The sequence below is a fragment of the Wolffia australiana genome, chromosome 6, assembly GCF_029677425.1.
Source record: "Wolffia australiana isolate 7733 chromosome 6, ASM2967742v1".
Taxonomy (NCBI): Eukaryota; Viridiplantae; Streptophyta; class Magnoliopsida; order Alismatales; family Araceae; genus Wolffia; species Wolffia australiana.
In genome coordinates this window covers 15,793,033-15,808,013 of record NC_135840.1, presented here as the reverse complement: position 1 = coordinate 15,808,013, position 14,981 = coordinate 15,793,033, and the positions used below count along the sequence as shown (strand labels likewise).

The 14,981-nt window shown below is 38.4% G+C and overlaps 2 protein-coding genes and 1 non-coding gene across 6 annotated transcripts; 2 read left to right on the top strand and 1 right to left on the bottom strand.

The window, feature by feature from the left end:
* Positions 1-952: 952 nt before the first annotated feature.
* On the top strand, positions 953-1,053 carry LOC144705067 (small nucleolar RNA R71). The gene has a single exon (XR_013581969.1). It is a non-coding gene; the product is annotated as a small nucleolar RNA R71 (small nucleolar RNA).
* Positions 1,054-3,907: 2,854 nt separating this feature from the next.
* On the top strand, positions 3,908-9,971 carry LOC144704246 (Actin-like ATPase superfamily protein). Of its 3 annotated transcripts, XR_013581775.1 has the most exons (9): positions 3,908-4,317; positions 5,020-5,167; positions 5,510-5,701; positions 6,158-6,286; positions 7,022-7,191; positions 7,290-7,420; positions 7,995-8,099; positions 8,243-8,304; positions 9,765-9,971. XR_013581775.1 is itself a non-coding variant. In XM_078576595.1 (8 exons), exons 1-7 carry the CDS (start codon positions 4,095-4,097, stop codon positions 8,058-8,060), a joined length of 1,059 nt encoding a protein of 352 aa, XP_078432721.1. In that variant the 5' UTR covers positions 3,908-4,094; the 3' UTR covers positions 8,061-8,099; positions 9,765-9,971. The 3 variants fall into 3 exon arrangements, 2 of the variants coding, with proteins under 2 accessions (XP_078432721.1, XP_078432719.1); XM_078576595.1 differs by lacking the exon at positions 8,243-8,304; XM_078576593.1 differs by lacking the exons at positions 8,243-8,304; positions 9,765-9,971 and having other exon boundaries at positions 7,995-8,234.
* LOC144704245 (myosin heavy chain-like protein) lies at positions 9,202-14,505 on the bottom strand. Of its 2 annotated transcripts, none has more exons than XM_078576591.1 (5): positions 14,238-14,505; positions 10,893-13,166; positions 10,088-10,214; positions 9,755-9,856; positions 9,202-9,415 (listed from the first exon to the last, which is right to left on the bottom strand). In XM_078576591.1, exons 2-5 carry the CDS (start codon positions 13,151-13,153, stop codon positions 9,353-9,355), a joined length of 2,553 nt encoding a protein of 850 aa, XP_078432717.1. In that variant the 5' UTR covers positions 13,154-13,166; positions 14,238-14,505; the 3' UTR covers positions 9,202-9,352. The 2 variants fall into 2 exon arrangements, with proteins under 2 accessions (XP_078432717.1, XP_078432718.1); XM_078576592.1 differs by lacking the exon at positions 14,238-14,505 and adding an exon at positions 13,970-14,202.
* Between the last annotated feature and the right edge of the window lie 476 nt (positions 14,506-14,981).

The window sequence follows — 14,981 nt, the reverse complement described above, 5'->3', positions numbered from 1 at the left end:
AAGCTCCTTATCTTCATCCTCATACTCATTTTCATTTCTAGATTTTTTTAAAGACACATGAGGATCTGGAAGTTCTTTTCCATTTCTCAGGCTTGAAATTGCCGAAATTTCAAGATCCTCATGACTCTCTTCTTCATGAAAAGACTCTTCTATATGAAATAAATTACAAGGATTGATACTAGGTTGAGTTGGAAATCGACCTTCTTGGGAGTTATAGTCAACTCCCTTACCTCCATGTTCAAATGATCCCATTCTGAAGCTTTCTAGCAATTTTCTGGTTTGCTCTTGAGATTCTAGCATTTGCTTTGTTTGAAAGTCCATCATCATTTGCATCCGCATTTCCATCTCTGTTCTAAGCTTTTGATTCTGTTTTTCTATCATATCTGAAATCACAGGAGTTAGTGAAGAAAAATCCTGAAGGAGTTGTGATTGAACCTGATATGGTTGTTGAGGTTGATTCTGAAACTGGAGTTTTGGTTGAAATTGCGGTTTATTTCCGTGGTTGAAGCTTTCTGCATTAAAGTTGTTTCTCTTCTGTCCAGCCCAAGAAGGTTGTTGTTGATTGAATGCATTGACCTCTTCTTCTATGGTTTGACAAGCTCCATCTTCATGATCCTTGCTGAAACAGAGAGAACAGATTTTAGTTTTAACAATAGGAGAATTATTTAGAAAAGCATTTTTTAAGGTTGAGGTTAGCTCTTCTAGTTTCCGGTTGGTCTCCTTGATTCCTGCATGTAATTCGGATTCTTTGGTGTTGACCTGCTAAGCACCTCCTCTCTTTGGCTGTGAGTTCCTTCCATTGTGGTTTGCTCCTATTTCCTGCAAGTCGGTTTCTGCTACTCTCTCTAGCATATCAAAAACTTCATCTTCATAAGCAGTATAAAAAGTTCCTCCAGTAGCTAGATTTACTTTATTTTTCATAAAAAAATTGAGCTAGTTGACAATTTTCAAGACCATGATGAGGACATTTTCTAATTAAATCATTAAATCTTTCCCATGCCTCACTAAATGCCTCATTTTCATGATAGTGAAAATTATAAATTTCTCTTCTATAAAAATTTGTTTTGGAAAGAGGATAAAATTTTTGTAAAAACTTATTCTGCATTTCTTCCCAAGATCTAAATGTAATGCCTAAATTTCGATACCATGCAAAAGCTGTCTTTTAAAGTTAATGGAAAATATTTCATTTTTAAAGCTTCAGTGGATAGACCTGGTACATTTTGAGAAGAACATCTAATATGAAAGTCATCTAAAAATTCTAATGGATTTTGTGAAGCATGACCATTGAATTCTGGTAGGGAATTTATTAAAGCATTGTCATACCTGAACATGACTCCTTCTCCAACATTTATATTTATGTCAGTTTGCCTTATGCTCCCTGATGGTGTTGATCTATCAAGCATCGTTCTCCTTCTATCTTGATGAGGATGTCCTTCTTCTGCCATGCTTTACTTCTCTTGATCCTGCTTTGTGATTGATGAATCTGGAAATGAGTACCTTGGTTGAGTCACCTCTTCTTCTATCCTTACACAAGCTTTAGACCTTGTTACTACCATAAATCTCAAACCAAGATGTTAGAAATATAATGAGCTGAGGGGTTTTAATCCTTCAGCCTATAAGAAAAATAAACAGAAATAATTTTCACTGATTAACCGTGCTCCCCGGCAACGGCGCCAGTTGATAATCCAAAATTTTGGTGTTTTAAATAATGATTTTTAGACTTTGTTTATCTTATCAATGTGTGAGGATTTGAGATTATTCAACAAATAAAATTACCTCACTAACCTAGGGTAAGTAAGGGTCAAACCACAAGGAGCAAGTATTTCAGCTTAATTTCTATTTCAATTCAATCAATAGTTGTTTTAAGATTTAACAGATTTAAGATTTCAAATTTTTTAGAGTAAGAACAAAGATTTAATTATCTTAAAAATAAATTTAAAAATTCAAAAGTTGAATTATTATCTCAGATAGATCTGGTCTTAGTCTAACTCCAGTTCTATCTGAGGTGTGCGTCGAGCACTACGCGTAGCGACGCGCGGATGTGCGCTACGCGCGTAGCGGCACCCGGCACTGTGCGTGTCACAGTGCGCGGCCGTGCGCTGTGCGCAGCGGCGTCCGGCGCTGCGCGTAGCGGCGCGTGGCACTGCGCGTGAGCGGCGTCCGGTGCTGCGCGAGAGCGACGCTCGGCGCTGCACGTAGCGGTGTCCGGCGCTGCGCGAGAGCAGCGCTCGGCGCTGCATGTAGCGGCACCCGACGCTGCGCTTGAGCGGCGCTCGGCGCTGCACGTAGCGGCGCCCGGCGCTACGCTTGAGCGGCGCTCGGCGCTGCACGTAGCGACGCCCTGCGCTACGCTTGAGCGGCGCTCGGCGCTGCACGTAGCGACGCCCGGCGCTACGCTTGAGCGGCGCTCGGCGCTGCGCTGCAATACAAGTATCTAATACTTTGTTGAAATTTCAACAAAGTCTTAGATTTACTTGTATCACAATGATATTGAAATGATAATTATTGAACAGATTTGGTTGGATAAGTTAGAAAGTTACAATCCTGTACTTTCTAACCCAACTAAATCTGTCTTAAAAGAATGATTAAGAAATTACTGAATTCTAAGAAATCACATTTACCTTGTGTCACACCCCTGATCGGCTTGGAAATGATCTTCCTCCTTAGAATCTTCTCAGCTTTGCTCCTTCACTCCACTCAATTGTTCATCAACAATAGAGGGTCTATAGAACTTTGAGAACAAAACAACTCTCCACTTTTTTCCATAAAAATTCTGGACCCTCCTAAACATTGTTTTTGAGAGAATATTTATAGGATCTCTTCTCTTTAAACTGCTTTGATCATTTGAATGGTCCAGCTTGACTTATGATCGCCATTTGACTTGGTTCATTTTTATGCATAACTGCCATTTTGGCTTTGTCCAGGCGCCCTCCTGATCCATAGCTGATTTTTGACTTGATCCAGGCGCCCTTCTTGATCCATAACTGATTTTTTTGACTTGGTCTTGGCGCCTTCCTTGATCCATGTATATTATCTCCAACTAAGTATCTGTACTTATTTAAACAAAGATGAGATCTAATCCACTTGATTCATAGAATCAAGTGGGGTTAGTCAAAAGAAACATATATTAAATAGTAATACATAAAAAACTCATCATTATATATGCTTAAATAATGACAAAATTATATTTATCATATACCTGCCTATCTATCTACCTATCTATCTGCCTATCTATCTATCTCTCTGTCTATGTGGCTATACATTCATCCATTTATGTGGTTACCCATCTATCTATATATGCGGCTATATATCTATATATCTATGTATTGGCCTATCTATCTACCTATCTATCTATATGTCTGTATATCTGTCTATGCAGCTATCCATCTATCTATCTGTCTGTTTGTCTGTCTGTCTATGCGGCTATCTGTCTATCTATCTATCTATATGTATATCTGCATGTCTGTTTGTACGTTTGTATGTCTATGAGGCTATCCATCCATCCATCTATCTATCTGTCTGTATGTCTGTCTATGCGGCTATCCTTCTATCTATTTGTATGTCTGTATGTTTGTCTATGCGGCTATGCATCTATCTATATATCTATCTATGTGGTTATCTATCTATCTGTTTGTCTGTCTGTTTGTTTGTCTATCTATCTATCTATCTATCTATCTCCTAACTATCTATCTAACTATCTATCTATCTATCTATCTATCTATCTATCAATCTATATATCTATATATCTATGCGGGTATCTATCTATCTATGCAGCTATCCATCTACCTATCTATTTGTCTATATATTCTATCTAGCTTGTGTGTATAAATGTATAAATATTTAATATTTAAATAATTTCTAGAACTCGCAGTCTCCAGTATTACTTATAAAGCTCAGAGAACTTCGCGTCCTTCTCTGAATCAAGGAAAGAGAAAGATGATCGCAGTTTCCAATCACTGATCTACCCTGAATTCCTTCTCCTTCGCCAACCAAGAAAATCCCATCGACTGGATCTCACTATTCCATGTTGAATCAGAAGATCTTCTCCGGCATGTTCTGATCATCTCCGCGATCAGTTCTTCTCTGAGAAAGGAATGGGTACAGAATCGGAGACCACTTCCAGCGATAATGGGACGGTTTGGGAATCAGAAATTGTCTCTCTGGCGGATAACAAAGCGGAAGAGATCGTCATCGGAGTTGATGGAGGTGCTACTTCTACCATTTGTGTATGCTTGGCTTTGTCCTCTGTTCTTCCAGATCCATTGCCTGTTCTTGGGCGATCTATTGCCGGCGGCTCCAATCCTAACTCTGTAGGAGGTAATACACTAAAAATTCAGAAAAAATAGCTCAATTCATCCATCTTTTTTCTAATTTTCTCATCTGCAATTCTCGATCTCCCAGTAACTTCGGTTGATAATGCGAGATTAATGCGAATGTATTTGTTCTTTTAATTTGCGCTCTGCTTTTCTTCTAAACTCTGCTTATTTTTTCTCATAGTATATATTCATCGCATTTTGTTCTCTTCATGCAAAGTTTTCTAACTCTATAGGAGGTAATACTATAATAATAATAATTAGTTAAATTCATACATCTTTTTTTAATTTTCTCATACTCTACGCTCGATCCTCGTTAATAAAACTTTGCATTAATGACCAATCATTTCTATCTACCATGGGAATTTCGCATTAATGGCCAATCCTCTGTTTATAAAAAATAGTTAAATTCATCCAACTTCGGTTGTTAACTGAGGATTGGTGATTAATGCGAAATTCCCATGATGTCTTCACCGATTATTGTCCATTTTAAACAGAATATTTGTTCCTTTTTTGCGCCTCCGTTGTTTCAAATCGTGGCTTGATTCTTTTTCTCTTAATGGCCTTTTTTTCTATGCTCAAATTTTCTTTATTCTTAAGTTAGTAGAATAGTCATCTTCTTTATATCTTATTTTATCTGGGAATTTTCAATAATTAATCTTACTATGTTTTTTTCTTATACTTTTAATGTGGTTGTAATATTTAGAAGCTGCTGCCAGGGAGACTCTGGAATGGGTGATGTGTGAAGCTCTTCAGAAGGTTGGCCGCAGTCGTTCTTCTGTAAGAGCTGTTTGCCTTGCTCTATCAGGGGTGAATCATCCCACTGATCAACAACGAGTTTTGAATTGGCTGAGGTTTCTTTCTCTTTTTTTGTTGTCATTAATGTATTTGTTTAGATTATTTATTTCTCTATTCAGTTGTTCATTTATTTGTTGCGTCGATTTCTCTGGATTATTTAGTTTCTGCATCCATGGATTTTTCTCTCCAGATTTCTTGAGAAGGATCAATCTATAATAAACTTTAAGAGACATATTCTCCAATTTTCCAACATTTTAGGGACATTTTTTTATTTGATTATTTTATAAAATAATCAAAAAATCTTTCACCTACTGCAATTTTCTTGTTATTAATGATTTATTTCCAATAACCCAATTTTGGTTGTCTCTCAAAAATTGTTTATATATTGGATCTTTCAGGGATTTATTTCCTCATAATGTGAAGCTGAGAGTAGAGAATGATGCCGTGGCAGCTTTGGCCTCTGGTACAATGGGAAAATCCCATGGATGTGTTTTGATTTCTGGAACAGGCTCAATTTCATATGGATCAACAGAAGATGGACGAGAAGCCCGGGCTGCCGGCGCTGGACCCATCCTCGGGGATTGGGGAAGGTCACCTAACATTCATTTCGACAAAAGTTCTGATATTACTCAATAAAATCATGTTGAGTTTTTTCCCATTCGAGACCGGCCCTCACTATCTTGACTTGAATTGTTTTAAAATGCATGCGAGATTTGGTTCCGTGAAATCTTACATTTGGTACTTATGGTTTTACTTAAGTCTGTTAAACAAAGTGATATTGTAGCATTCCCTTATCATGATTACAATCCCTGTATAAGAATAGGTAACACTGTCATTTAATTGAGTTTGGTTTTATCGTCATCGACTGGACCCCCTAGGGACACAGGATTTGTCCTGCTCTCGTCTATCCCTATCGTTCTCCTTCATCTCTTGATTTTTCTCTATTCCTCTTTGAGGTTTTCACATTTCTAGTGTGCACTCTCGATTCCTCTAGTCGTCTAATTTCTACTCATAGTTGTGTATCTAAAAAAATATTTGTTTTACAGTGGATATGGAATTTCTGCTCGGGCATTGACGGCAGTGGTGAGAGCGCATGATGGACGTGGAAGAAAAACCAGCCTTACACAGGTCATCCTTTGTGAGCTTGGTCTTGAATCGCCAGAAGAATTGATTGGGTAATCTCAATACAGTTTTTTAAATTTCAACTTTTTAAAGAAACCATGGAGAAACCATTGAATTCTCAATGGGAACCACAGATGGGAGTTCTCGATTCCTCAAAGAGTAGTTTAGTCAGTTCACCAATAGAGGGCTATCTTGGAAATTTATCTTCTACAAATAGTTGTATCCGTCTTCATTGAGGGCAGCAAAGAAGTCAAAACAGAATTAGCCACTATGGGCATGTTCATCCTTTCTCATATTTCCGCCAAATGTTGTATCCCTCCTCTCTGGAGGGCAGGCAAGAAGATTCGGTACGTTTTGTTTGTTCAGCAATGTCTGAACCATAGTTTGACCTCTTTCGGCCGTAGTTTGCCCAATCCACCAAAACCATCCCTTCATGACGTCGATCCCGCCGATCCTACCCTCTTCTTGTTTCATGATACTAACCACGTTGGTTCATATCACGATCTCATATCTCGTGAAGTCTCCCTGGCACCCTCGCGCCCTGAGACTGTCTTCGTCCCTCGATCTTAGGCTGACTCCCACTGGATCAATCCCTCCCCCATCCGAGTCAATCATCATCCTTTTCTCTCTCTAAACTTCCAATATAAACATCAGATTCCTATCTGAACCATTAGTTTCTGTCCCCAGTAAATCTTTCCATCAGACTTATTTTTGCAGATTTTTTTAAAGAGGTTCATTTTCAGTAGAACAATTATGGCATGTCTTGTTATTGATATTGATGTGGCCAGGTGGACCTATGCCGATTCGTCCTGGGCTAGAATTGCTGCTCTTGTTCCGGTGGTTGTATCGGCTGCCGAGGCGGGGGATCCAGTGGCTGAGAACATTCTTCAAGACGCTGCTGCTGAGCTAGCAGCCAGCGTAAAAGCCGTTGTCCAGAGGCTTGGACTGTGTGGAGAAGGTGCAGTTTCCACGCAGGAATCTGAACTTAATAAAAATATTCTTTTTATTTTCTCATTGCGTGTGATGATCGATATCGATATTGATGTTTTCTTGCAGATGGAAGGGGCTGTTTTCCCCTTGTCCTGGTTGGTGGTGTTCTTGAATCCAAGAGGGGTTGGGATGTTGGCCAAGAAGTTTTAAACCGTGTTATGGAGGATTTTCCTGGAGTGATTCCGATCAGACCAAAGGTCAGCTTCTTCAATCCTTAGGAAATATAAAGTTTGATAATCTAACTGATGGGAAACATAGTAAACAAGATAAATGGAGGGCTTTTAGAACTTTCCTAGAAACCCATAGGAAATGCATGAACAGTTCTATACTTTGAACGGTTCTTGCCAGAAGTAAGGGTATTATTGTTGTACTCTTACATTTATGGCACATATCCCTAAATAAGAGGTAGTGAACCCTTCTTCGTTACTCAGTTTGGTTTAATCTTCATCAACTGCCTGACTCCCTTTTCTCCATCTCTGTTCTTCTATCTTGTTTTTCTTCCCTCTCTCTCGTTTTTGACCCCCGATGGAGCCCAAAATTTCTAATAACCAAGCTTAACAATGCGAGTGGGAATCATGAAATGTGATTCATACTGTCATGAAAAATAAATTGAATAATGAAATAATCTACCCGTTCAATTCTAGTAATCTCTTCCTTAGATAGGAGTGGTTGCATGATAACTCCAACCCTAAAAAGTCATCCCCTTCTAATTAGATTCTATCTCTAATTTAATCAAATTTGTGTAAAACTTTTTTTCTTTTCTGGTTACAGATAGAGCCAGCGATTGGGGCCGCATTGCTGGCTTGGAACTCCATCACTGCTAGTGATGGCAGTTGACTACCTTCAAAACGTCCACCATACCTATTATCAAAGCTAGTAAGACATGCTCATGAGAAAATTAGGCTGATTGTCTCATTTAATATCTCTTTTCGTAATTTATTGTACAGAAATGCATGCTTGCTTAAATGTAAATTTCTTGACCTTGACTTTTACTATTTGTTTTTTTTCTGATGTTCCAGAGATGAAATGTTGTGGAAAATAAGAAGAAAAGGACCCATAAATAGAATAAATAGATTCCTTGGTAAGCTGAGATTTCTTACCTGACTTCATAGATGCCTGATATCACTAGCTTCCTTCATTAATAAGAGAACGAAACAATGGGTCTTCTTGTTTGTGGGTTACTGATCAGAAAGAGCCAATGGTATTATCTCTTCCAGTCAAAACAACAAGAGCAACATTCGAATCTGACTACGACCGTGATGTATAGTGCATGTCATTGATCTTAAATCAGTGAGAATAAATGGAAGAGAAACACTTAATAGATTAAATAGATTTGTCGATTAGTTGAGATTTCTTACCTGATTTCATAGATGCCTGATATCAACAGCTATTGAGAGAGACAAGGTCAAAGGTCCTTCCTGTTATTGAGTTACCAGCCACAAAGTGGCAGAGACACCATTTCCTCCGGTCAAGAATACAACAATGGTAATAGAATATGACCATGGTGATAGGATCCTATACCTCCAAGGGTATCTTTGGCATTTTGGCCCAGTTGGGGCACTTTAGTCATTTGATGTTTAGGTTAGATTGTTTTCTTCCCTATAAATACGTGTAGCCCTCCATTTAGGAGGGCAATCAAGAATTAAGGTAAGATAGGCCTCTTGATCCTCCCCGTGTCGGTCTCATCCCCTATCCCTGTGATCGTCTCACCAGATCTTCAGCTGCGTCCCCTCTGATCCGATCCCTACCCCTGACGATCAGTTCTCTTATAGTCTCCGCCAATCCCCAAAACCCTGTCGTCAACCCCTCACCACGTCTTCAGGTGGCTCGTCCCCGGTTGATTCTTGCCTCTGATGATCATTGACGTTGTTCTCTCGAAACCCGGGAATATCTACCCCACATCTCCTCTACTCCCCTCTCTGATAGGAACCTATAACAAGGTTCCTATCAAACGGCAGTGATGATTAATTCATGTTGGTGATCTTTATATTAGTAGGAATACATGAAAGAATTAAGTCAACACCATGGCTACTAAACCTACTGCTGGACATCATGTACATAAAGAATCGGTTAATCCCATCCCACAAATGGGAATTAAGAGCATCCATGAGGCTGGCCCTCATCTATCGTCAGTGCGCCTCACTGTTCACTTCATTAAGCTTTCTCTTGACCATTTCCAACATCTCCATAACCTGAAACAAGAAAATTGAGATTTTTCTTTCCATCCTTAGATTTCGGCAGCGAGTGCCTAAAATGGTGTCATATGACTGCATATGGGCTTATATCATAGTAAAAAATGTGTCACCACTTCTGCGGTGAGTTTGTGCAGGTGATGACGAAAATCGTTGTCATCATCCAAAACCTGTCATCACCATCATCCACAGCTTGCATGACGGTGACGACAACGATGACTAGAGTTGATGAGAAAGATAAATTTTTGAAAGAAAATTCAACAATATGGCCTTAAAACAAGATGAGAGCAGAGCCTTATTGTTAGATTTTCTTCAGCTAGTTGTGATAAAGAAACTTACCCCAGTGTAGTGTTGCAGGACTGGAGAGTAGTGATCGAGGGCGATATATACTTTTTCCAGAACACTCACAAGATCATCTACTTCATCCCCTAAGCGGTCAACCTGAATTGGATGAACAGAAGAAAATTGAGTGTCTAATAATAGTTTCTGGATGGACGGTGATGGAGGAATATCCTTATAAGATTAATTTAAAGTAACATTTTTTTTTGTGGAAGAATTGATGCAGTCACTTTTTACTTCTCCCACCATTTTTTTTCTTCCAAATTTAAAATCCTACTTTCAGTGAATTAAATAAATGGATCTCTTATAAAGGGTCCGACAAGGAGATGCTACCTCATTTTCAGCCCGTTCATGATTGAAAAGTATGATCTCAAGTTCTTTTTTGTGCTTCAACACCTTTTTTCTGGAGTTATTTGCCAACTTTGATAGCTGATCACATTCATTGAGAAACCCCTCCAACCTGTAAGCACAGAAAATGGTGAATGAGTAGCTTTGACGAATTTAGATGTTAGCATCGACTACAAACATAAAAATAATACTTCTTGATACTAAACTAGAAAACTATACTAGCATTCTACTGCTCTGAGTGGTTGCATCCTCAGTTGTATCTTGATGTTCGAAATGGGCTGAGGCCCCCAAAAACAAAGAATAACATAAGCCCAATACTTAATACTGTCCATCAAACTGGAGCAGAGATGATCTAAGCACTGCACTTCTTACGGGGGAATTTCACTTAATGTTATTTTTAAGGATAGGAATGAAAATTTTTATCTGTTTCATATTCATCACGCCTGAGAGTGAATGATCATTTGCCACTGTAATGAGAAATGAATCTGGAGAATCTGATATGCTCCCGAAGGGTTTCCTGCCGCTACTGTTGTCTTATTATCAAGAAAGGACACCTCAAATGTCTTTGGAGTTTGTTTCAAAAGATAAATTTTCACTAAAAGAAACTACCCATCATGAATATGAGAAAAATCCATAAAAAAATTAGTAAGAAAATACGACATGAAAGAGACAATTTATACAACCACCAGAGATGACGATGATGAAAATAAACTCGAAAGGATAGGAAAGTACAAAGGCCTTTAAGGATAAACAGTTCCAGAAATAAAAAGGAAATGATAAAAGAAATAACCTCAAACTTTGCCTTTCCAGCTTCCTCAGGACAATTGTTTCAAACTCGGCAACTGATGTTGACATTTTCTGAATGAAAATAGTCATGGTTTCCATCTTTTCGGCCTGTTTATCAGCCCTCCACCTGATAAAAGATAGCATAATTTCTTTTTCTCGGATAATGTCATAAAATCTTCCACAGTCAACCTCCAATCGTTCAACATTGCACCTTGCCAATACAAGTTCCTTATTGAGATCAGATATTTGTGCAACAGATACACGAATCACATTTGATGCCTCATAAAGTATGGACTTCAAAATATCTGATTCCATTATATACCCCAACACTGATATTTCTAGTTCACGGACCTCTGCCTTCAGCTTAGAACACTCTTCCAACTGTTCATCAAGAACATCTTCTCTTTTCCTTAAGTTAGATTCCATTTCTATTATGTACTTGTCCTTCTCTGCTATAAGAGTACGCAATGATGAAATTTCATGAATGAGCTCCTTGGATTTTTTGACCTCTATCGAAATGGCAAGGTCTTTTTCAGATACCAAAGTTGACAATGATAAGACTTCTTTCTTTATTTTCTCTACCTTTTCTAGTTCATCACCCAATTGCTTTGACTTCTTTACCTCTGCTGACACTTTTTCAGCTAAAAGTTGACCCTTCTCCATTTCTGATTTCAAGATCATATCTTTTTGTGAGATGATAGCAACCAAAGTTTTTTTCTCATTTCTGTGCAGTATATTCAATCTAGCCAAGTTCTGGGCATCTGTAATCAATATGCCCAAAATGGAATTGAAAACTTCTCTCGTGATATCAGTCACCATTTTTACATCTTCTTCTGTAGACTTAAAATCATGAATCAACTGTTTCAAAATGAATTCATGTACTTGGCTATTGAGAAATGCTTCTATCCTTGCACTCTCAAGTTCAGATTCAAGTTCTTTTTTCTCCTTCAAAAATATTTTTTCCATTAATGAGTAACTTTCCACCTTCTTGTTCAGCTCTTTTCTTTCATCCACCAGCAGATTATGCAGAGTCCTGTTTTCTGAAAAAAGCTCATCGATTCGTTGCTGAAAACTAATTGTTTTATCACTACATTCAACGGAAGAAAATTTCTTTGCTTCGCGCAATACCTCGTCCAGCCGAAGATATAAATCAGGCAGCCTCTTCTTTAATGCCTCCAGCTCCTTCTCTCTCTTACTATAATAAAGATCTCTCTCTTTGAAGATTTGGCGCTTTAATCTAAATAATTCTTCAGTTTTTTCGTGGACTGAGGACTCGAGCTGTCTCTTTATCTCCCTTATCTCTGCCTTATAATGGCCCATAAGCTCTTCTTTAGACATGTGGGCCAGAAGGTAGGAATTTCTATCATCCAATACAGTTTTTCCAATAATTTCCTTAGAAATATCAAATGCAGAACTCTCTCCGTGAACTTTTCCCACTGAATCGTCTTTACTCTTGATATGAATCCACTCTTCATAAGCCTCCTGCAAACCAGATGATAGATGATGATGATGCTCTTGTTCAACGAAAAGCATGGACTTGGAAACAAATTCCAATTCCTGGCGTAAATCTTCAATCTCTTTGACTTTCTTTAACCAGAAGTCATATCTAGATTCAAAGAGGCTTCTCTGCTCGCATAACTGCTTCTCACAATCCTCCCTTACTTCTCTCAGCTTTTCTTCAATAATAAAGACATGAAATTCCTTTTGGATCTCCCCCTGCCACAACTGCTCGTCCAGAGAACTCAAAACAGAGTTCATCTCATAGAAATTTCTAAATAAAACATTAAAAATTTCTGTTAGTGAATTGATGCTGATGTCCATCTCAATCAAACTCTCTTCAGATCGCCCATGATCTGAGCTCCTCAGCTTCTCAACTTCTCCTTTGAGCTTCAGAATATGATTATCCGAGGAAATCTTCAAGTCGCTCATCAGTTCATCATTCATCTTCCTTGAACAGAAGGAGGATTCGTAAAGTTTAAGTCTTCTCTTCAGCTCATTAATCTCTTCATCCTTTGAAGATATGGTCTCAGCTGACCCCTCTGCTATGGCATTGATCATGCCTTTGACGACGGAATCACTCACCATTCTAGAAACAGTCAACCGAGAGTTAATATCTTCCATATAGGAGTCAAAGTCTTCAAGAACGTCAGATGGGTCAACATCATCATCATGATCATCTTTATTGATGCTTGCATCATAGATATTTATCATAGAATTATGAACACGATAAGCCAATCTTGGATCCCCCGTATGAAGACTAGGCATATGCGGCTGTCATCTAATATTGCAAGAGATTATGTCAGGGGAATGAAACATAGTTTACAAAAACTGGAGAAAATAAAATATATAAATAATTTAAAATGAATTTTTATTCAAGAGTCTTAGGATAGGTCGGGCCTGATTTGCCATACTCAGAGAAAATGTGACAGAACTAAAATTATTTAGAATTGCTGAAAAAACAGGAAATTAATGTAAATGATTAAAATGTTTTTTTTACTTGATGGATCAAGGATAGGTTGGGTCTGATAGGCCACACGCGGAGATAATACGAGAGAATTGAAATAAAGACTATCATAGCAGCATAACATGAGGGCATGAGATAGATCAAAATGAATTTCCACCCAATTGTTCGGGGAATGATGGGGTCTGATAAGCCAAAATCGGGGAAAAACAGAAGTGAAAACAGAATCCAGTACATTTGGTGCAATCTGATTCAATATTTTTTGGTTCTCAACCACAGGTTAGAAAATAAAGGTTTTGAGTTTCTCCCCTACGTGAATGAAACCATGATAAAGAAGGGAATAATTTTTTATTACTCAATTATTGTTGAAAGTCAACCCCAATGTTACATTATGAACATCAGGGATCGACAACGAAATGATCAAATTTTCAGTCGTGTTTCATATTTACCAGGAACTTATCCAAAATAGCCGCAAAAAGATGAAGCTACTCTCCTCTGTTTGTATTTCAAATTATTACCCTCCAAAAATCTTCGCAATGAAAGGAGCAACAAACTTTGGGTAGTGCGACATCTTCTCAGAAATTAAACAAGAAAGTACAAGCTACTCTTCTACAATCCACCTGAGTTTCAAGTTATTTCTCCATCGGAACGAGCCAACGTTCAAATACCAAACAAGCAACCAAGAACACGTTCAGACTGAAGAAATCAGCAAAAACCAACAGAGTTCATCAAGAATCAAGCAATATAACAAACAAAACGCGTTTCGGGATCAGCGCAACGCCCATTATACACTATAAAAAGAGTAATCACAGATCAACGCGAACGATGTTTGGTGACTGGGATGAATTGAGAGCAACAATGCTAGAAGAGAGAGTAATTCGGACCCACCTATTCCTTGTCTCCTGGCGAAGTTCAAAATTCGCTGTCAATTCTCTCCGCACGATTTGTCGCCGCGCTTCGTTTTTCGCGAGTAATCTCCACGTCAATCCGCGCAACTGTTGAAGGCGAAACGGCGAACAACTTTTCCCCTTATCCTCGGAATTCGTCGGCAGGTCGAGCCAAAAAGGAAACAAGTCCACACAAGCCGACGCAGCCACTCCAAGTTTGATTATTATCTGCAAAGAGAAAATTCATTATTTAACCGCAATTTGCGTAGATTCTCAGATGTAGCGCCGCCTTTGAATGATTCAGAGTGGAGAATTTCAGGAAAATTTTAACCATAGCCAAGGTTAAAATTAACTTCTAACCACAATTCGCGTCGATTCTCAGAGCTAGCGCCAGATTTAAATGATTCAGAGTTTAAGAATTTCAGGAAACTTTTAAGCACAGTTGTGGTTAAAATTCATTTTTTACCACAATTTGTTTCGATTCGCAGAGCTAGAGCCAGCTTTGAATGATTCAGAGATTACGAATTTCATGAAAATTTTAGGCACTATTGAGGTTAAAATTCATTTTTAACCAGAATTTGCGTCGATTCTCAGATCTAGCGACAGCTTAGAATGGTTCAGAGTTAAAAGAGTTTCAGAAGGAAATTTTACCGTGCGTTGGCTCTCGGATCTGGCGACAGCGAAAATCTGACGATTGTGCGGTTCAGAGCGAAAATTACTTCGCGCAGTAAATGCCACTGGCGGC

Coding starts and splice junctions, on each gene's coding strand:
- LOC144704245 (XM_078576591.1), bottom strand. CDS start 13,153: ATGCCTAGTCTTCATACGGGGGATCCAAGATTGGCTTATCGTGTTCAT. Junction 10,215..10,892: donor CTGGAAAGGCAAAGTTTGAG/GTTATTTCTTTT, acceptor CTGTGCTTACAG/GTTGGAGGGGTTTCTCAATG. Junction 9,857..10,087: donor ATGAACGGGCTGAAAATGAG/GTAGCATCTCCT, acceptor CATCCAATTCAG/GTTGACCGCTTAGGGGATGA.
- LOC144704246 (XM_078576595.1), top strand. CDS start 4,095: ATGGGTACAGAATCGGAGACCACTTCCAGCGATAATGGGACGGTTTGG. Junction 5,168..5,509: donor CGAGTTTTGAATTGGCTGAG/GTTTCTTTCTCT, acceptor TGGATCTTTCAG/GGATTTATTTCCTCATAATG. Junction 5,702..6,157: donor ATCCTCGGGGATTGGGGAAG/GTCACCTAACAT, acceptor TTTGTTTTACAG/TGGATATGGAATTTCTGCTC.